We start from the raw sequence: 22,698 nt of genomic DNA, 5'->3' as shown, positions 1-22,698 counted from the left end.
TCATGAACACTGATCAAATTAGGTCTGCTTCTGAAAGAAGCTTCACAAGATCTTCAGCTGGTCAAGCAGCAGCAATGGCAGAAAGAACGACATGAACTGAACAATCAGGATCTGTTTTGGTTTTTGTTAAATGCATACACAACTGCGTAAAAATACACATGCAGTTAGGGGACTAATTTATGCCCCCAGTCATCTTCATTGCTTGCACACACTTGGTATACACGTACATACTGATATGCAAATAAGCAGCAGACATACACAGTTAAATAGTTTAATGCACATGCAATTGTAGTAAATGTATGTGTAACCCACACACCTAGCGTGGTTACTGAGCAATGCAAGTGGTACCTAGACCACAGCAATAGCTAAGATTAAGAAACCTCTACAGCATGGGCTGGGAGGCAGGTAACATTTAGCTCAGAAGGTAGAGGCTCCTATATTCAGCTCCAGAGGTTCCAGGTTCAAATCCACCTGGTGATGGTTACACATACACTAATTAGGTAAGCAATTGTACATGTGTATGTGAAAACCAAGCCACTAAAACCAGGAAAGAGGGGAAGATTTTGTAGGTTTGCTTCTGTCATGAGTTGGATGCCATGATACTGCAATTTTTTTTCAAAAAAATTATGCATTTTGCCATAGGAGAACACCTGCTGTGCATAGCAAAAGTTCACAACAACAGAAAGCCTCCTTGTACAGCTTAAGTTCTCCTGTAGAAAGATAAACATGTAATATAACCTTAATTCAATCACTAAAAGTTATGCCTGCCCAACATCTGAAGCCAAGCATCTATAAACTTTTGTCACAAGTGACATCCTACTGAAAAAGCTTCTACAAGTAAAATAAATGGAATTTAATCTGCTGTAAAACAGATTTAATGTATTACTCCTGAGAAAGGCATATAGTTTTGATGCTGAACTACAACTGCTTTGCTTTTGAAACAGGCAGCCCTTAACCTTGCCAAAGCACTAGTTGCAATCTTGCATGAAGCATTAAAGTCAGATATGTACTATATGGCCAAACTGGCTGGAGCTGCAGGCCTACTGATGGGAGACAAAGGCGCAACTTCTCTGGGGCCTAGCAGTTAAGCAGCAGAGGCAGCCAGAGCCTCAGGTCCTTTAACTTGCTCCTGGAGCACCACAAGGTGTGCTCTGGGCAGCGCTGAGCAAGGAGAGGGGGGCCTGCAGTATGTTGGCAGTGCTGCAGGCTGGATGTCCCTTCTGGCCCCTGCTATGCCCTTGAATATTATTGTCTGAACATTGATGGTGTTCTAGATTCTCTACAGACACTGAGAAAGATATGGTCCCTACTCAAGGAGGTTTGGATCTAAACTAAATAGCCAACAACTAAACAAACTCAGAAAGGAATCCCCTGGAAAACTTGTCATGGAGCTACATGAATAAATAATGTTTAAAGTTTCAGGGAACCAAGAGGTTTCCTTGGTACATATGTCAGTGTAGACCCCAAGGAGAATACAGTGAAGAGCCAGCAAGATGCTAAACTGTATGTTCTATATAACATGCCAGTTTTTTAATCTTTTTGAGCCTATTTGTATTGAAATGGATGGTTAAAATGCCAAATGGCACTAGTAGGACAGGATCAAGTCCACAACTGGTAACACGCAGAAATAAAGACCACATCAGATTGAATACATATGTGAAACAACAGAGGGAGAAACAGGTGTGCAATAGGGGTGTAGAGAGTAGGAAAGGGTATCACTATCTCTGAAGTGCCCTTAAATTTGGATAGGTGTATCTTCTAGCTAACAACTCCACAACTTGAAGGCAGAAGGTCCCCAAATCAGATCTTCAACAGGCAGTCCAGAGAGGCACAGAACCTAGGACTGTATACACAGCCTCACTGATAAAGAGAACAACTGGAACAACAGGCTGCCATTCTGTCAAACGTGTCTGATTTGTACAATTTTTAAAGAGGCGTAATGTTAGTACAGCACTCTGGGGTTCTGAGCAGGATTTTTTCTTCACTAAATGTATTTTTGCTCTTTAGTTGAGTAACACTGTTGAGTCATCACTCAACTATCCTAGACTATTAAAATACTATTAAACAAATAACTTGATCATCTCTCTTCATTTTCACCAGTAAGTTGCTTTTTGAGTTGTGGTATTTGTTTTGGGTGAAGAAAAAACGTACACAAGACAGCATTTCTTCTAATTAACATAATGTCATTTCAGGAATTAGGGGGGAAAATGGTGGCATAGAACTAGCAGTAGAAAAAGAGCATCTATCAAGCAGTTGAATTCCTTTCATGGGTATTCACAGGGGATCTGCTATTAACTGTTAAAAGTTCTGGCAATGCTAATGCAGTCATAGAAACAAAAGACTAAAAAGAGTGGCTAAAAGGACTATTAAAAGAATAACAAAGATTGTTTTGTTGAGTACTCACGTGGTCCACATTAGGTGGATTAATTCATTTTAAGTAAGAGAAATAAATCCATTTTTGCAGAAGCTCTTTTATGCATCTTAGAAAATCAATCAATCAATCAATCAGATAAATCAACATATCATAGAATCACAGAAACATAGGCCTTGAAGGGATCTCAAGAGGCCATCAAGTCCAGGCCTCCTTGCAGAGTAAACTTAGACCATCCCCCACAAGTGTTTTTCCAATCTGTTCTTAACTTGCAGTGATGAGAATTCCACAACCTCCTTTAGAAGCCTATTCCAGAGCCTTACTGCTCTTAGGGTACGTCTAGACTGCAGGCTTTTGTCGACAAAGAGCATCTAGACTATATCCAGTTCTGTTGACAAAGCATGCCACTTTGTCCACATGAGAGGGTAGATGCAAAGGATAGTGCAGATGCAATAATGCCTTCTGTCGACAGAACTCTGTCGACAAGTCATTATTCCTTGTAGCATGAGGTTTATCACCGTTGACAAAACTGCGGAGTTCTGTTGATGTTATGTCGACAGAACTCGGCGGTAGTGTAGACACAGATATAGTTTTGTCGACAAAACCCTGTAGTCTAGACACACCCTTACAGTGAGGATAATTCCCCTAAAATCTAAAGGTACGTCTAGACTACGAGCCTCTTTTGAAAGAGGGTGTCTAGACTACAACCAGTACTTTTGAAAAAGCAGCCGCTTTTTTGAAAGAGCACCCAGGCAGTCTGAATGCTCTCTTTAGAAAAGGCACAGTTTGCATTATATAGCACCTTTCTTCAAAAGAGCACTTTCAAAAAAGGTGTTATTCCTCGTAAAATGAGGTTTTCTGTTGTAAAAAAAAAAACAGCTGCATTCTTTCGATTTACTTTTGAAAGAATGTGGCAGCAATGTAGACGCAGGGGAAGTTTTTTTTGAAAAAAGGCCACAAAAAAAAAAAAAAAAAAAACCACCCCTGTGGTCTAGGCACACCCTAACTAAATCTCTCTTACTGCAGAGTAAGCTCATTATATCTTGTCCTGTCTTGAAAGGACATGGAGAATTGATCAGTCCTCTTTATAACATGCCTTACTGTATTAGAGCACTGTTAATGGGCTCTATGGGTAGAACAGACTTACCCAAAATGCTGTAATTATGGCTATGAGAAACACTTATTTTTTACTAAATAAGTTACATTCACATTTTCCACAAGGGAAATATCATCAGTCATTTGAATATTATGTTGGAAAGATGTTATCACGCCATAGAACTTAAAAAATTGTATTGATCTAGGCGGATTTTAAAAACTTCCTGGATGTATCATCTGAAGAAGCTTGCATGCACTACCTGCAAAAGAAGGTTTGCATGCATTAGGTACTGGAATATTCTTCACTCAGATATTTTTCAAGAAGTTTTACCTTTGTCCTAAAAAAAAAAAAATTAGATTTAGATCTTTTTTGCATACTTTTCCATATGGAAGATTTAATTCTTTGTCTAGCTTTCAGTAGACAGGCACTTTACATGGCAAAAATACAGTACAAAATTTAGAAGAAAATATTGTGTAGAAACAAATGATTTTACAGCTGATAAAAGTCTTCATTAAAAGAGGACTTTACAGAAAAATCATACACAAGTTCTTAGAAGCGGTGCAATGGTACACGGAACTGGAACACAGTAAAACACAAATCAATGCAGTTTTCTAATTGAGAATACAGGCAGTCCCCGGGTTACGTACAAGATAGGGACTGCAGATTGGTTCTTAAGTTGAATCTGTATGTAAGTCGGAACTGGCGTCCAGATTCAGCCGCTGCTGAAACTGATCGCCAGTTCTGACTTACATACAGATTCAAATTAACAACCCCAAGCGTCCCCAAGTCAGCTGCTGCTGAAACTGATCAGCGGCTGATTCCAGGAAGCCTGGGGCAGAGCAACTCTGCCTCGGGCTTCCTGTAGTCAGCGCTGGTCAGTTTCAGCAGCGGCTGACTTGGGGACGCTTGGGGCAGAGCAGCTGGGGTGCTGCTGGGTTGCTCCAGTAGCACCGCTCCTCGGCACTACTGGACCAACCCAGCAGCACCCCAGCTGCTCTACCCCAGGCGTCCTGATTCAGCCACTGCTGAAACTGATCAGCAGCGGCTGAATCAGGACCTGGGGCAGAGCAGCTGGGGTGCTGCCGGGTTGGTCCAGTAGTGCCCAGAGCAGCGCTGCAGGACCAATCGGAAGCGCCCCAGCTGCTCTGCCCCAGGGTCCAAAACAAAAGCCTGGTCTGCTGGGGGGGGGGGCACACTAGCTGCGCCTGCCCCCCCCCCCCCCCCCCCAGCAGACCAGGGACACGGGGAGCAGAGCCGCACCATGGGCACCGGGACTGAAGCCGCAGCCACGACGGGTTCCCGCACTTCTGAGGCTTTGCTCTGGCAAAGCCTCAGAAGCGTGGGAACCCACCCGGTGCCCCTGGTCTGCTGGAGACGGTCTCCAGCAGACCAGGGGTACCGAAGCAGCTTACGAATGGGGCTCTCTTGCCCCGGAGCTCGCAGGTAGCAATCCGCCACCTCGACTTCCGGGCCGAGAAAGCCCCGTTCGTAAGTGCGGATCCAACACAAGTCGGATCCGCGTAAGTCGGGGACTGCCTGTACAGACTTCAGTTCATTAGGATAGCATAAGAGCGTCCCTGATTCTAGAAGTCTGCTGTAGTTTAGTATTATTAGCCCCCAAATATTATCTTTCCAAACAAATCATGTCATAGAGGTAAAATACCCATATATTTTATATAACTTGGTAAACCACAGTATATTCTTTTTTATGTTTTGGATCTGTATTTCAGATTTCTTTCCCCTCGGCTCTTTACTAAGTTCTTGTAAGCTCCAGGCTAATTTCTCTTTGACCCTGACAAACTAGTGTTTTCCATTTTTTTGTTTATGATCATATAAAACACTATGGCTCAATTCAAGTTTCACATCCATTTTTTACCCCATTGTTGTTAAGACAACCAGACAAAAGAACTATTTTGACTAAACACTTCAATAAATCTTATTTCTTGAGATGTATAGGAAACATGGAAAAAAAAGTATTTTTAAGATACTATACCTTATGATAGAAATCCATATTTTGGTATACATCATCATCAAGCACTGAATTTCTTCATAAATAATTATTGCATGGCTATATTTTATAACATTTGTTTAGCTTCCTTTTGGTTATACCATCTCTCTAGTTTTGGTTATGTCAAGATTAAAAAGGTGTAGTCATTCCCATATTATAATAACTAAACATCATAATTTATGGCTGATGTTGTGCATGAACAATGCAAAGGTTTTGGTATTGATAGCTAAATCTGAAGGAATAAATGTGAATAAAAATCAAGTCACACAAGCAACTTTTCATAACAAGTCTTGCCAAATGCTCAGTGATATGATGTGCACTAAAACATTTTTGTTGTATGTCATCTAGGACTCGCACTTCAGTGTTAGCATTAGGTAAGAATATAAAAAAGGAAAATGAATGACATTCCTTCTTCTATTTTTACAATCCTTTCAATGTAAGTGATCTCCAGCTTTCTAAATCATTATATTTCCAACTAGCCTGTCTCTTAATAATCTCTCCTCAACAATGTTTTGAAGAAGAGTTTGATTAACAAAAAGGCCTATGAGGGAAAGCTAGGCACCTAGCATCTGTTTTAAAATAATCTGGAAGGAATAAATACAGTTTAAATGAACCTAGTCCCATGCTTATGTAAAAGCTTTAATGGAAAACTGCACTAATTCATAGTAGGAAATTTCTTTCCATGCTTTTCAGTTGAATAGTGATGGCACAAATGTAACATTTAAACAATATAACTGTCTCCTTAACAAAGGGATATATCAGGCACCCACAATGTGACACCTATTAGGAAAAAGGACAGTGGCATAGGTTGGGCCTCCATTTCCAGACTTCCCTGATCCAGTAACATCTGTGATCCGGCATCTCCATGGGCGCCCCGGGCTAGAGCAGTCATGGGGAAAAGCCCAGCACCGCACTCAGCAACTCCTCCACCATCCTTTCAGAGCTTCTGGGGTGCCACAAGTAGCTCTTTAGTGGCATTCAAGGTCAGGAAGGGTCGGGGAGGGGTGAAGGAGACACTTGAGAGTAGAGGTAGAGCACCTGTAGAGCCCAATGGTCAGCAGCCAGGAGTGCAGCCCTGCAGCCAGCAGCAGGGGCTATGAGCACAACTTGGCAACTGCAGTGTATTCCAGTGGGGCTCCCTCCTGGCCTCCGGCCACAGGGCTCCGCAGCCTGTTCTGCCTCTTCCCTCAAGTGTTTCCCCAGTCTCCACTCTATGAATACCATCCCTTCTGTTGCTGTTAAGTGGAGCTGTGCAACAGCAGAGAAGCTGGCATTGACCTCTACCTGGGTCTGGCAAATTTTGTAGTTTGGGACCAGACAGGTCCTGAGGGTGCCAGATTGGAGAGTTTCAGCCTGTAGCAGCAATTTTCAATAACAATTTCACACATGTACCTAAGAGATGCATTAGCACCTACACTCTTTGATATGTGCTTGCTTTGCTTCCTTTCCTGGTCTTCCAAAGAAGTCCCATACAGGAAAAAAAGAATGGATGTCACGAATTACAAATAAGGTTTTTACACATTACTCTGAATCATTCCATTAATTCAAAAAAGTCAGTAAAGATCAGGCAACAGAAGTGCAAACCAAACTAATTCAACTGTACTACACAACCTTGGACGACTAAGCTAGAGAGCACAACTGGAAGCGTTTTCAAGTGTAGCATTTTCCACTGGAAGGGTTTTTTTTTTTTTTTAATTATTATTATGTTGGTGTCAAGAATCTTTGAGTTAGGTGTAGAAATTAGCAAAGTAATTTCTTTCAACTAGCTTTCACTTTTCAGTGGGTTAGTGTCTTGTACTCTCAGAAGTCTTATGTTTATCTTGTATTATCGACAAATGACTTGTTCTAAGAGGTTAAGACTCTCAAAGCCTTCTCAAAGTTCAATTTTGAACTATGATACTCCCAAAGAGTTTGACTAAAACTGCCCACAATGTTTTCAAAATTTACTCTGAAGATTGAAAATAATTTGTGTGAATACATGTCGCATTTCATGCTGCTAGAGAGATCCTGCTTAGCAGGCAGAGGGTCTTCACTAGAAACAAACTAATATGCTGAGAATTGCTGAGAGAGAGACTAGATTCCTTGAGTAATTGTAGCTGATGATCTAGTAATTGGGAGGATATATTTAAAACTTCCAGACCAATAACTTTTATTATAATAAAGGCTACCTCAGTAACAGTAAAAACCTTCACATATCACCAACGATTTACCACCATATACTGAACACACATGTGGTTAAAAGTATTTATGAGGCAACAAGTTCTCAAGTTACAGCATTCTTTTGAAGTAAAATTAATCTTTTAAAATTTCAGCTATTATTTCAGACAACCATTAAGACTCCTCTTAACAAATATCACCACAAATTGTTTACTACTGGAAAATCTGTAGTGTGCTGAAAAATTGCAATTGTACTACTTGTCCCAGAAAAGTCTGGTCATAGTACAGAATCTATCCAGCAGGGAGCAGCCAGTATTACACTTGCTTACTTTTTGATTGCAGTAAAACCTCATTATATGTAGAAGGACAGTTCATCAAAATCCATATGGCAACAGAGATGACAGTGATGAGAAGCAAAGATAGATGCATGTGTCACCATTCTCCCCTTTAAAATATTATTGTCAAATTAAAATCTTGTTGAGAAATGCTCTGCCACAGTAGTGCTCCACAAACATTTTTCTTAGACACCTAAAGGCTTCCTGCTGGAATACCTGTCGTTCAGGAATTTGCTCTGATAAATTCCATACTGAGACAAAAGCTAATTACCTAGAAAACTGCCTAAGAATGCAGTTTCCCCTTTACACCACAGATCAACCCATTCAGAGATGAGCAATTGCTTTGGCGGGTTTCAGCTCAAAAAAAGATACACCTACATCAAGTGTCCACTGATGGCTTTTGGCAATTAATACAAATACCAAAAGCATTTATAAGATTTAGAGTAAAAAAAAAAGTACATTTCAAAACAATTATTGGATTTATTTTTATCCAACTGCCATTGTTGGATTTGTCCAAGAAAAGAAGAGACTTTATGTTACTGAATTCAAGAACTAAATATGGGTGGTAACACTTGCAGCAACTCAGAGGCTCAAGGCTTCAACATAAAAGCAAAAAAAAAAAAGTTTTGTTTTTAGTTTTACAGTATTCAGACATCTAGAAATTTCAACTCCCATATTCTGAAGCCATTTTCCCTTTCCAGTCAAAAGACTAATATATGAATAAATTATAACATTGCTATGCTTCGGTATGGCTATTTTGTAGAGTTAAATGGAGCTGCCTCATGCAATAAAACACAAGATAAGAAAATCTGTCAAGTTACATCCAAAAGGTGCAAGTTAACAGGTTTTTACTGGGAAGCATAAAGCCTGGGAAGAAAGAGGCTTTCAACATTAGCAATTTGCAACATTTCAGAAAGGCACATCAATTCAAACATTTCATTAGTGAAAAGGCATGAGAGAGATTTTATGGTTTTCTTGACATAAAATATATTTCAGCCTTCATCCATAACACAAAAGCGAACCATGAAAAACTGACTAAACAAGCAGTGCCCAATATAAGAGCAAACTAAAAAGTAAAAAAATCTATTTTGGATACAACCAGTCAAAAAGGCTTTGTTTCTTTATATTTTCCCCTCCCTTTAATTTCTACATGATCACATGGAGTTGTAAGTTCCAAACCAAACTTAAGCCACTAGATCTTACCTCTGTCACTGAAGTCATCCACGAGTATGATTTCAGCTATAAGGATGTCTGGAGTCCGGTTGATAATGCTGTGTATAGTTCGCAAGAGTGAAGTCCATCCTTCATTATGAAATGGGATAATTATGCTAGTATTTGGCAGCTTTTCCAAGTATACCTTGTGCTTACAGCTGAGAAGGGGGGAGTAAAGGAGATGTATAAGAACACAGAAGAGAACAATGGCTCAGTATATACAACAACTTTTCTAGGGTGAAATGACTCAGTATATCCAGTCTCTTTAATTTTATAATCAATCATATCATTAATTCTGTATTTAACTACTTATACTTTACCTGCCATCAAACTAACACTCAGTATCTAATGGGTCCTTTTTTATTCAAATACTCAATAACAAAGATTTTACAAATATAACTCTGTACATTTGGAAAAAAATGAAGGTACAATAGTGTAATGCAGATATAAAACTCAGAAACTAGGTTATCTGGCTTCCGTGGTAAATCCGTCTAAGCAACCAGTAGAGGATTTGCATTCTAACAATTATTTCTCTTTAAAAGGATATTCTACTCACACAGTCACTCAAAGTATTTTTGGGATATCATATGAAAATCAGAATATGAAAGGTCCCTTTATTAGCCAAGAAAGAAGAATTACAGAATTATTTCTTGACCGAAACAGGCAAAACTGGGAGACAACTAAAATTTATGTTACTAGATGTTCTTCATACAAAGACTAATGCAAGTATAACTTCAGCTATTAAATGAAAAGTGTTACAGCCAATATCTCTGGATTTCCACACTAATCTTTTACCACTTATTGGTACCACTTACCACTGTTTCAAAACAGTGAATTCACAACTGCATTTATATACAGTAGTAAAGCAACTTCCAGGTGAAACAGATTATATTCCCTAAAGAACTACATGGAGTATCTAGCTCTTCTCCCAATTCTAGTTATGGAAAGATGTACATGGAATAGTTTTGTTTGTTTTTAAAGGGCTGTGAGAGAGGTGGTACTGTTTGATATTGTTAATATCATTTTCTTTAGGATGGAAAAGCTAAGCCACCAATACTCTCTAGGGTAACTGCATCTGAATTGTTCTCTTTTCCATTCCTTTTATTTGTAGTTCTGTGCCTTCTGTTCACACATTTCTCTATTTCTGGCAGGCATCTTCAGTAATTTAGATAAAATATTCTGCATTATTGTTTGCTCACCCCAGATTGAAATCCATATGAGTAAGTAAAAATACATGACAACATGACTGGTAAGTCACAATAAAGAATACAATTTAGGTTAGGACTCAAACTTCTAGGCATGTGAATTTCATAGGCGTTTGTTTTCTTACATCATGTCTTTTCACAAGTGTAAATATTTTATTGAGAGAATTACTATGAATATTAATTATTACTTCAGGTTATAACATTGATTTACAAACAAACATTTTCAGTTTAATTTGTGTTTTTCTAAAGGTTATTCATTAGAATCCATTTAGAAGTCAATAGCTGCCAACTTACCACACAGCTACTATACCTATCTCTTATTCTAAACAGAGTGGAAACTTATTGTAATTATTACTGTGTGGTAACTACTTTAAATGGTGACCAGTGAATATTCAAAGTTTTTCAAGTTGTTTTAGCAACAAAAAATTGACCCGAGTAACTTCTCTTTTCTTCACTCATTTGTCCCTAAGACATGATAACAAAGCTACCAATTTACAGCAATCAGTTTGTATAATCACTTTAATATTATTTTAATCCTCTAGTAGAAAACTTTTTAACCTAGATACAACTTTTTTAGTGCGCATTTTAAAATGAACAGTATGGTTATCTGAAAATATTTATCCTCTCCTACGGAAAAACAGATTGCACAGATTTTTAAAATAGAAAAGATTTTTTCCAGCATGTAAGCAAATTTGCCTCTTTTTTAAGAACGCATCAACATTTTTGTAACACAGCAACAGGACTAAGTGTAAGTGAAGTTTCATTTGTACAATCTATAAAAGCATCTTATAAATTGATTTTCCATTCATGTAGCTAAAGGTATTTCAATTTGCTAACAAAGGAAAGTGAACATGGAGCACTCACTGGACTAGGTTCCAAGTTTTGTTGAGTGTGCACATACAGTTATATTTCCTGGATAAGCATAATTGCATCTCTCATTTCATTTTTAAAAGCAAGCTTTTAGTTTAGCAGTTATCTAAGATTCGTATTGCTAAAAACTGTGTTCTTTACAATTAGCCATTTTAAAAAGGAAATGAGTATGTTCATCATCAAAGGGTAACTTGAGGAAAAATAATACTGAACACAGAAAAATAGGAGGAAATGCAGGAGCAATAAGAGTGACTACATGTTGGACTGTTTGCCATGCCCATAAGGCCACCAAAAGATTTAATCCAATTCCTACTGAAATCAATGAAGATAGCACTATGGACTTTAAAGATATCAGGGCTACATACACATGGTTTGGGTTGGGTTGTAGGAGAGGCTAGAATACCAAAAATCTATGGTCACCATTGTCTGGACAAAGGTTGCATAGAGGTAGCTACCGATATGCCAGTTTATGGAAATACAATAGCAACATGTAAGTTTACAGTGCTCATTTCTCCTACAGTTTGGTAGGGAAATTCCATTATGCTTCACAGTCCTTTCATAGTGCCCTCTATGAAGCACTATTGCTTGGAATGTGAGGGGGCAATTTCACTGAACAATGTTTCTTCTCTCACTCTTTTTCAAATATTCTGTTCTTGTATGTTGACACCGCTCCTCTCTTTTTGATGAGCATTTGCACAGGCATTACCAGTGATGTCTTGCCACCTATGAACAAACATCAAAGAGCACAACACTACGTCTATGCCTACATGAAGTCAGGGTGTAATTTACAGTTCACATAGACATACCCAATTCTAGCTTTAATTTAGTTAGCTCATTCACCATACATTGAACACATGGGTGCTGTCTTCAACACCAGTTGCAAAGCCCAGCGGAGAATTACAGCCCTGGTTGCAGTATATGTGAGAGAACCCTTTAAATACTTTTTTCTTCTGGGTTAGCCCGATCAGATTTCCCCCGCTCTCTAGGATAGGGAAAAGGTAGTGCTTGTACCTTAACTTTCCACACACACACTTATCTTTCCTCTCCCCCAAGACTATGGAAAAACTATGAACTCATGCCTGAAACTTTCAGTACTTATTCCAAGTCAAATGCCAGAGCAGCACATAGGTTATATTGTGGTTGATAGACTGAAAGAATGCCCACTGTATCATTAGGCCTGACTCTCTGTGAGGCCAAGACCTCCAACTGGTAGGTTGATAAAGAATAGATGAGAAGAACTTCTTAGAACCTCTGCTTAGAGCCCATTACATACCTGAGACACACTTCCTTAAAACTTTTTACTCTTGCTACCATTGGTACAACCCCATCCTTGGTAGCAAATTTCTACTAGCTTAGAAAGAACACTGCCATTTTGTACCTTAGTCTTCTTTAGCCATGCTCAGAACAGGTCCGGATGAAACAATAACAATGCCATCATCAGATATTGGCACTCCCACTCTTGCAACTGCTAATGAAATGACACCAGTGGTAGCAATGGTCGATAAAGTGTTTTGAGAGACAATGGTTGAATCAAGCTTGACTAAAATATCTGGGGCTCTGACTGCTGCCACCACTACCATAATAGCAGTAGCAGCAGCTGGAAACCCTGGGTCTCTTTAAATTGCCGGATAGCAGGGCAACTGCCCCTTCCCCCTGAATCCATGGGCCTGACTCCAGTATACCCTATACTGTAACAGCAAATATTTGCACTATATAATCCCTGTAATTAAGTAACCCATCAAATGAGAAAGAACCCTTGTGTACTGCAAATTATGGCCCCTTACAAGGTGATGGTTAAATCATGAAATGCAAATGAGACATTGGGAGAGATCAAGGATCAGAGACTTTGTTAAGTGTGTCCCTCTCCCTCCTCCAGCACTCCATGAAGAGGAGACCTGTGTGGGAACACTTCGTGTGTTCTCTCTCCTCTCCTCCCCTCCCCTCTCCTCTCCTCTCCCTCCCCACCACCTCTGGACTGTTTGGATTTTAACAAAACAGAATTACTGATTAAGAAGATGAAAATCCCCAGAGTTATGCTAGGTAGCCCTAAAAGAACTGTGGGTAACAGGTAGATTACTACATCTCTGCTACCTTTTGAAATTATAAACTAACTCACCTGTACATACATTTTTACCATCTTCAACCACTCCATAACATTTCATTTTTGTAGCTAGCTCACTATAAAATTGGCTACTAGCATTGCCTTTCATGTGAGATCTAGGATGCAAATGAACCTGTGTGATTCATTAGTGTATTGGGACTGGTGGAGATTTTTGATGTAACGAGCCATTTATTACATAGTCCAACTTGCCTTAGTGGCAAGACAGAGTGGAGTATCTCTAGGAACTTTCAGTGACTCTATTATAGGATTATTGTAGTACTCTGGGAGTTCATGTTTAGTTCTGGCTGGTGAAATCCAATTCTAAAACAGACTGCCAGTTTGGGGCATCTCCCCTGCTTTTGACAGTCTTCCCTGAAACAGGTACACATGGACCTCAGAGTAGATAACCATTGTGACCAGTGGTTCCAATGGATTCTCCATCACTTGTAATTTTTGTATTGAAGTCGGATTTTGTCTTTAAAAGTTACACTTAAATGCAGTATACACTTGTTAAATGAGGGACACTAAGGATACTTCAGAAATTTAATGGCTTATTGATAAAGACAGGAATCTGTAAATAGGTTTGTTTTTCCTATTAGCCAGCTCACATGAAGGGTCTGAACCTCCAGAAGGAAGTGTGTTTAGGTCACCTGATATGGTAGTGGAGTGGCCTGCCAACAAACAAAGCCTTTCTGCCTTCTGCACAACTTATTTAAGTAGTTATTTAAGTTAGGAGCACCTAGCAGTGTGGCCACCATCCTGAACACTACTGTTTACCATCTGAGATGTCTGCTGGAAACAACTGCAACTGAACATTAAGAATTGGACCCAGTCTGGTTGGCTTTTTGGTCTGTGAAAAAAGAGGATTAAAACAACTGTTAAGGTAAGGTATTGTGACATTGCACCCCATATTCTTTAAGGAAATATTCCTATGAATAGGAATAGGACAATTTGAATATGCTTTATGAAAAATATTTCATTTAACATATTGGCAAGCATGTAATCTACTAAATATGTATATTCTATTTGTATTCATGTACAGGCAGTCCCCGGGTTACGTACAAGATAGGGACTGTAGGTTTGTTCTTAAGTTGAATCTGTATAAAAGTCGGAACTGGCGTCCAGATTCAGCCGCTGCTGAAACTGACCGCCAGTTCTGACTTAGATACAGAATCAACTTAAGAACCCCAAGCGTCCCCAAGTCAGCTGCTGCTGAAACTGATCAGCAGCTGATTCCAGGAAGCCCGGGGCAGAGCAACTCTGCCTCGGGCTTCCTGTAGTCAGTGCTGGTCAGTTTCAGCAGCGGCTAAATCAGGACGCCTGGGGCAGAGCAGCTGGGGTGCTGCTGGGTTGGACCAGTAGCGCCCAGAGCGGCGCTGCGGGACCAACCGGCAGCACCCCAGCTGCTTTGCCACAGGCGTCCGGAGAAAAGCCTAGTCTGCTGGGGGGGGGGGTATACTAGCTGCGGCCCCCCTACCCCAGCACACCAGGAAGACACGGGCGGCAGACCGAGACGCACCGCAGTCCCGCCGTCTGGGTCCTCCGTGGCTTTGCTCCCCGTCTCCCTGGTCTGCTGGAGACCAGCAGACCAGGGAGACAGGGAGCAAAGCCTCTGAGGCGCGGGGCGTCTGGGCTGTCCCGCTGCCGGCTTCCCCCACGGCTTTGCAAAGCCTCGGGGAAGCCGGCAGCGGAGAAGTCCAGGCGGCCTGTGCTGCCTCGCTGCCGGAGCCCCCCCCCGCAGCTTTGCAAAGCCACGGGGAAGCTGGCGGCGGAGCAGCCCAGGCGCACCTGGGGTGCCTCGCTGCCCGAGCCCCCCCCCCCCACAGCTTTGCAAAGCCGCAGGGGGGCTCGGGCAGCGAGGCAGCCCAGGCACGCCTGGACTGCTCCGCTGCCGGCTTCCCCGCGGCTTTGTAAAGCCGCGGGGGGAGGGGGGGGAGGCTCGGGCAGCGGGGCTGCCCCGCTGCCCGAGCCCCCTCCGCGGCTTTGCTCTGCATCTTCCTGGTCTGCAGACCAGGGAGACGCAGAGAAAGCCCCAGAGTACACGGGCGGCAGGACCGCAAGGTCCCGCAGTCCGTGTACTCTGGGGCAGCCCCGTTCGTAACTGCGGATCCGACGTAGGTCGAGGACTGCCTGTACTATTTCTGCATCCAAAATTAGTAATATTGACTGTAGATTTATTTTCAACATGTTCATGCTGGGAAAAGCCTTATTTCCAGTCCATCAAGAACAATGAAGAAGCCAGACACAGAACTAATAGCCCATTAGCAAAAGACAGTCAAGTTGGGGAGAACTGTCTTCCTGCAGATGTACTACGAAGGACACATGTACATGTCACCTGATGCTGGAATCCATTTTGACTTCTGTACATTTCTATAGAGGTGTAAAAGGAATTGAGCAGACTTCCTGCCCTAGGGAAATTCAATATAAGGTAAGGGAAGTAAACCTTGATTGTCTTCAGCTGCCTTTACAGACTGCCTCTCCACCCCTACACGACATGAAAACACTGGAAAACCAAAAGGACTAATGATAGGGGTGGAGAACTGCTGAACTCAGGTCAGAAAAAAACAACAAAACAACCACTACATCACTAGGCTGAGAAGGACTTTGCTGAAATAAGAACTAGAGTGACCAATTATGATTTGTAACATGTTCCCTTAAAACACTTCTGTGCAGACATAGTCTAACTGACATTATTCAGAAATAACAGTCTGCATCTACACAACAAGCAGTAATTTTGACAGTGTCAAAGTAATCTGGGCTGGAGGACTTTATTCCGACTTCTGTAATCCTCATTTTATGAGGAGTAAGGGGAGAGGGAGAGGGAGGGAGAGAGAGAGAGAGAGAGAGAGAGAGCGCGCTCTAACTTGGACTTCTTGCTGTGTAGACAGCGCCAAAAGCCAAAATAAGCTATTTGATTTCAGCTACGCAATTGATGTAGCTCAAGTTGTGTAGCTTACTTTGGCTTTAGCACTGCTGTGTAGATATGCCATTAGTGTATTAGATTTTACTGGTGTGTTTTATTTTGCTTAGTTTGATCTGTCTGCTATTACTTGCAACCACTTCAAACCTACTTTATAAACATAATAAAAATCACTTTTGTATATTGATAAACTCAGTGTAAATAAACGTTTACCTGGGGTGGGGGTGTAAACAGCTGTGCATGTCTCTCTCTAACCTGAGAAAGAAGTTGAACATTTAAGAGCTTACTCCTTATAAACTTTATACAGAGTAAGACTGATTTATCTGGGACTCAGGTCACATTGGGGCTAAGCACTTGGATGCAGAGGCAAATCATTTCAACTGAGCCTTTCCAGAGCTGATCTGGTCTCATTGTCTGCAGAGGGCTGTGACCCTGCTCTGTGCCAGTGCTGAAAGAGGCAAGAGTTCCTGGCCCAGTAGGACAGGCTGGTGGAGTGCTCCTAAGGGCAGTTAGGCAAGCTCAGTGGTATTATTACACATCAAGTGACAATTCCAAGGGAGTTTTAGCAACTGAACCCATCACACTCTTTCCCCGATAGGAATTAGATAAAAAAAATTGAGTAAGTCCTTAATAGCAGTTTTCTTTCCTTGCATGTCATATTGTCACTACTTACTGAATAAATGTTGAACTTCTTATTGTATTTATTCAAAGGAAGAGACAGAATTTTTAGGAAGCAGCCTTAGTACTATTAAAATGTATTTTGAAGGGTACCTATTTTCTCCTAAGCATTAAAGCAATCAAAGGATTTTGGAATTAGCAATGTTAGTTATTTCAATATTTATTAATTCATTTTCAAGAGTTCTGGAGTGTATATTTTGAGTGCTGCATTACTAAAACTACTTTCAATTATAACCTTGAACTAACCTTGTTTAAATTCAAAGAAAGCTTCTAGTTGGAACTGTTTCTGGCAAGTTCTGGCATTTTATTTTTCAGCCCACGTGTCGTAATGGTTTTAAATTCTGATGCATTATGCTCTTAAAGACAGTCATGATGAGATAAATCAAGCAATTAAAATTCCCTAAAGTATTTGTTCATTGAGTAAAAATAGGCCCTGATTCAGTAAAATTTTAAGCACATGTGTATCATATTAAACTCAGTGGGACTACTCACATCCTTCAAGTTAGGCATGTACTTAATTAACTTGCAAAATCATGACCTGAAAAAGGGAGATTTTTGTTGTTTTGAAAGAACAGGCTTCTCTCTCTCGAGTCCTTGATATTCATTACAATGGAATATCAACCAGAAACTAATAACATAAAATAATCAGAGTCATTTTATGGTAGGAGATAATGTTTTTAATAAGATTCTATGTAGCAAGAGATTTTCTTTCTTGATCTTTCAGTACATATATTGTGCCTCACAAAGCACTACATATCAGTTCCAAAGTAACTGACATCTCATGTGCTCTATGAAAGCTACTTGACTATTATCACAGTTATGTTCCAATATTAGTCTATGATGCACAATATGATCTTTTTGAAACATCTATTCTTCAACAGAGGGAAGTCTGCTGAACTGCCACACACACTTGCAAAATGATAGTGTTCAGGGATACAGGCCTCAGTGTAAAGTGATTGTTACTTCTTTGTAATAACTGCCTAGTTACTGTTTTTCCTTGTCACAAACAGAATACAGTGCTTTATTAATGCACACCTTAAGTGATTGGGCACAGCTGAATTCAGAGACAGCGCACACACAGTAACAAGGTTATTCAAGTACACAGAAGCTAACAGCTGCCAGAGTACGAGAGCAATCAACCATGTAAAAATACAACCATGTAAAAATATTCTAAAAGTACTTTTTGCGCATACTTAAGAGATTGAAGAAAAAGTCTATTTAAATTTTCCACATATAGACCTGAAAGTGAATATACTTGAACCTCTTCAATCCAGCAGCCCTAGGAAACACGGTAGGCCGACCTAAGGAATTTTTTTGAACCATGGAAGGCTGGAGGACGACTGGGGTGGGGTGCGTATCTGGCATTCCTCTCCTGTGAGCACATGTAGCTTCATGCCCCCCTGCCACTAGGTACCATCCCCTGCCACAATGGGAGCAGCAGAGAAAAGACTCTAGAGAAGGCTGTTGCTGCACTGCTGCTCCCCCAGCTGAGGAACAGGGGTAATGGCAGCATGCAGAGTGGCTGTCATAGGAGGAGAGATTTATGATGTGACAATTTCCCCCCACACTTTATGAAAATTGGCTTATGAATATAAATATTCATAACTCAAAGGTGCTTTAGACAAATTCTCACGTAAGCTATCAATTTCAATGTTACATCAAAATAGGGTATGCAGATCCAGAAGATTGTATGTGCCATTCTTGTATGTGATGTTAGAAATATGAAGTGAGAGTCTGTTTATAGTTTTAAATGTGCTAAAAGAGAGCCATTGCTGGTGCCCCAGAAGCCCAATTACTGGATACACAACTCAATCACTTGTAAACAGTCCTTTTTGTCCTGTAAGTCCAAGTGGGGGTTGGTACTAGAAAGACATGTGACCATACCCCCAAGTACTGAAATCCATTTTGAACCTGGCATTTTCTCCATGGGAAGCAGGGATGACAATCAAAAGATTCCTGCCCTGCAAGAAAAGTCTATTTAAGAGGAAGCCATCTGCCCTGTGTCTTTAGCTGGCCAGGTAAACTACATGGCACTTCAAAAAAGGATACAAAAATCTTTAAAGAGGGCTGAAGACACAAGTCAGAGTAAAAGTTTGTTTCAGACTTAAAGATTATGCCTGAAATAAAAACTGGCAATTTGGGTACAAATTTGAACATAGTAAGTTTCTTAGTGAATTAAAACTAGATATGCATTTTCTATTAACATTAATTTAGTAACTTACTTTGATTGTCTGTTTTCACTTGCAAACACAAAGTTTACTGTTTGTAAGTAAATAAAGACACTTGTGTTTACTATCAGGCCCAGTGTAAATAATTGTTAGCTGGGGGGAAAGGACCACTGTGCATCTCTCTCTTTCTTTGATAAAAAGGAGCTTAGTTGATAAACTTTTCCTGATTAAAATTTGTACACAGAAAAAGAGGGATGTATTTAGGGGTTTTTGGTCTGATTTGGGGTTGAATTCCTGGGTGCTGAGCCCTAGAACTGCATCCTCCCAGAGCTGAAGCTGAGTGTCTGCATTGCTCTGTGAGATGGGGAGTGGTAACCCCAAATGTGCGCCTTGTCTAGAGGAGACCAGAGGATCTGGTTCAGCAGGTCAGCTGGTAGGGAGCCCCAGAGAGCAAGAAGGAGGGTATCATTGGAATTATCAGCACACCGGGAACAATGCCAAGGGTTTTCTATGGCTGCACCGTGTCACAAATAAGACTGGAATCTTTTAGCTTTGAAGATACATGACTAAGGGGCGATATGACAGATCTATAAAATAATGGGTATGGAGAAGGAAAATAAGGAAGCATTATTTATTCCTCATAACAACAACTGTGTGTTCGTCCATCGAGGTTGATGAGGACCACCCAGTGTCATCAGTTTGGTTGGGGGTGGGTTCGGAGATGGCGGATTAGTCCAATCCGAGCCCGAAATTGACGGTTACAGTGGGGACATGAAAGATCAGACTGCCGACCGGAGGAAAAGAAGATACCAGCCCTGGACTTGCGAAGAAGATGTTTCTCTGCAGCATAACGCAGTCTCTTTTGTTCGTGGGCTATTGCACCATCGTGTATTCGTCTGTGCCAGGTGGAACGATCAGCAGCAATACTCTCCCAATTTCCAGGATCTATGTTACAGTTCTTAAGGGAGGCCTTAAGGGTGTCTTTGAATCTCTTCTTTTGACCTCCAAGAGATCGCTTGCCGTGTTGTAATTCACCATAGAGCATCTTCTTGGGCAATCGATCATCGGACATGCGCACAATATGACCAGCCCATATGAGTTGTGCCTTGCAAAGCATGGTGTGAATGCTTGTCATATTAGCCTGTAGAAGAACATCAGTATCTGGAACTTTATACTGCCATCTTATCTTCAGCAGTTTCCGTAGACAGTTCAGGTGGAAGTGATTCAGCTTTTTCGCATGATGACTATATACAGTCCAGGTCTCACAATCATAGAAGAGGGTGGGCAAGACGACCGCCGAGTAGACTTTTAGCTTGGTCTCAATCTTAACACCTCTTCGATTCCAAACATTAAGTTTAAGCCTTCCAAAAGCTGCACTGGCTCTGGCGATTCTAGTATTCATGTCCTCGTCAATGTTGGCTGCCTTCGATAGAGTGCTGCCAAGATATGTAAATCTGTCCACATTATCGAGCTTCTGGCCTTTGACAGTGATGGATGGCTCAGTGTAGTCACAGCCAGGAGTGGGCTGATGCAGAATCTTGGTTTTTTTGGTGGAGATCGTGAGGCCGAAGCTCATGCACGCTGTGGAAAATAGATTCATGCAGTGTTGCATGCCTGCTTGCGTACCTGAGTTGAGGGCACAGTCATCCGCAAATAGAAAGTCACAAATGGTCTTGACCTGAACCTTGGTTTTGCTCTGAAGCCTCCTCAAGTTAAATAGCCTTCCATCAAAACGGTAGCACAAGTTGATCCCAATATTTTCTCTAAAGGCATCAATCAGAGAACATAAGGCTGAAGAGACTGGGGGCCAGGACACATCCCTGTTTCACACCGTTTGTGACCGCGAATGGCTCTGAATAATTGCCAAGACCTTGGACTCTGGCAAGCATGCCGTCATGGAACTGCTTCACCATTTCAATTAAGGTGTCTGGGCATCCAAATTTGGCCATAATCTTCCAGAGGCCCTCACGACTGACAGTCAAATGCTTTAGTTAGATCCACAAAGACAGTGTAGAGTTGGACATTCTGTTTTTGACACTTTTCTTGTAGTTGTCTGGCGGCAAATATCATGTCAGTAGTACCTCGTCCCTTCCTGAATCCACACTGATTTTCCGGCAAGAGACCTTGATCAAGGTGCTGTGAGAGTCTGCTTAAAAGTATTCTGGCGAGGACCTTTCCTGCAACACAGAGCAGAGTGATTCCTCTGTAGTTGTCACAAGAGTGGCAATTTCCCTTGCGCTTATATAGATGAATAATAGACGCATCTTTGAAGTCTTGAGGAATGCGTTTCTGTTTCCACATCTCACAGAACATTTCAGTAAGCCTATTAACTTGGGTCCACCAGATTTATAAATTTCAGCTGGAATAGAATCAGCTCCAGGAACTTTACTGTTGGAGAGCAATTCAGTGGCCTTTTGAGTTTCCAGTACTGTTGGAGGATCAGCCAGGCTTTCGTTGATCTCCACGTGAGGTAGGCGGTTTATTGCCTCCTCGTTGATAGAAGAGGGCCTGTTAAGGACATCAGCAAAGTGCTCTGCCCAGCGATTAAGGAACTTCTCCTTATCAGTGAGCAAAGTACTACCATCTGCGCTCAAGAGAGGAGCTGAACCAGATGTGACTGGGCCATACACAGCCTGAAGAGCATTGTAGAAGTTCCTCATATCATGTTTGTCGGAAAAGGCTTGGATCTCATCAGCTTTCTGGCTCAGCCATGTGTCCTGCATCTCACGTAGCTTCATCTGTATAGTCTGACATCTCTTGGTGAAGGCAACTTTTTTTTGCTACAGACCTAGGGTCACTGCTGTAGGCACGATGGAGACGATGTTTTTCATCCAGCAATGCCTTGATTTCTCCACAGTTTTGGTTGAACCAGTTCTGGTGCTTTCTTGTGGTGATGTCAATTAACTCGGAGGCAGTGGAGTACACCAGCTGTTTGAAAGCTGCCCAGCTGGGCTCTATATCAGCATCAGTTCCAGTGGCTTCCAGCTTAAATGCCAGGGCATCAGCAATTGATTGTTGGACGCTGCTGTCTTTCAGTCTAGAGATGTTTAGGCGCTTTGGGACCATGATGCCTTGTGGACATCTGGGGGGCCGAATCCTAAGGTTCATCTTTGAGATGAGCAGTCTGTGGTCCATCCAGCAGTCAGCACCACACATAGCCTTGGTCACACGGACATCCTGTCAGTCTTTCCTACGGACTATTATATAGTCGATTAGATGCCAGTGCTTTGAGCGAGGGTGCATCCAAGTTGTTCTGTTACGTTTGGATAGGCGGAACACGGTATTAGTTATCAGGAGATCATTTGTTGCACATGTCCTCAAGAGCAGATGTCCATTGCTATTACAGCTACCAATGCCATATCTACTGATGACTCCCTTCCGGGAATCATGATCAGTACCAACTCTGGCGTTGAAGTCGCCTAAGACAATCAGCTTGTCTGACTTGGGTATTGTAGCAATCAGCTCTTCCAGTTCTTCGTAGAATTTGTCGTTGATGTCTTCTGGGATAGTCACTGTTGGTGCGTAAGCACTAGTAAATGTGACTTGCTTTTTCTCCAGACAGAGGTAACTTCAGCAC

The 22,698-nt window shown here is 41.3% G+C and overlaps 1 protein-coding gene across 5 annotated transcripts in view; it reads right to left on the bottom strand.

Moving 5' to 3' along the window:
- GALNTL6 (polypeptide N-acetylgalactosaminyltransferase like 6) overlaps positions 1-22,698 on the bottom strand; it is an 837,664-nt gene that overhangs the window by 425,415 nt on the left and 389,551 nt on the right. For all 5 annotated transcript variants that reach the window (XM_075930207.1, XM_075930204.1, XM_075930205.1 and 2 more), the window contains one exon: positions 9,171-9,337. In XM_075930207.1, the coding sequence (XP_075786322.1) occupies positions 9,171-9,337 (167 nt within the window). The remainder of the gene's footprint in view (positions 1-9,170; positions 9,338-22,698) is intronic.

Source organism: Pelodiscus sinensis, chromosome 5, assembly GCF_049634645.1.
Source record: "Pelodiscus sinensis isolate JC-2024 chromosome 5, ASM4963464v1, whole genome shotgun sequence".
Taxonomy (NCBI): Eukaryota; Metazoa; Chordata; order Testudines; family Trionychidae; genus Pelodiscus; species Pelodiscus sinensis.
Note: the sequence above shows the minus strand (reverse complement) of the source record. Positions and strands in the feature narration are given on the sequence as shown.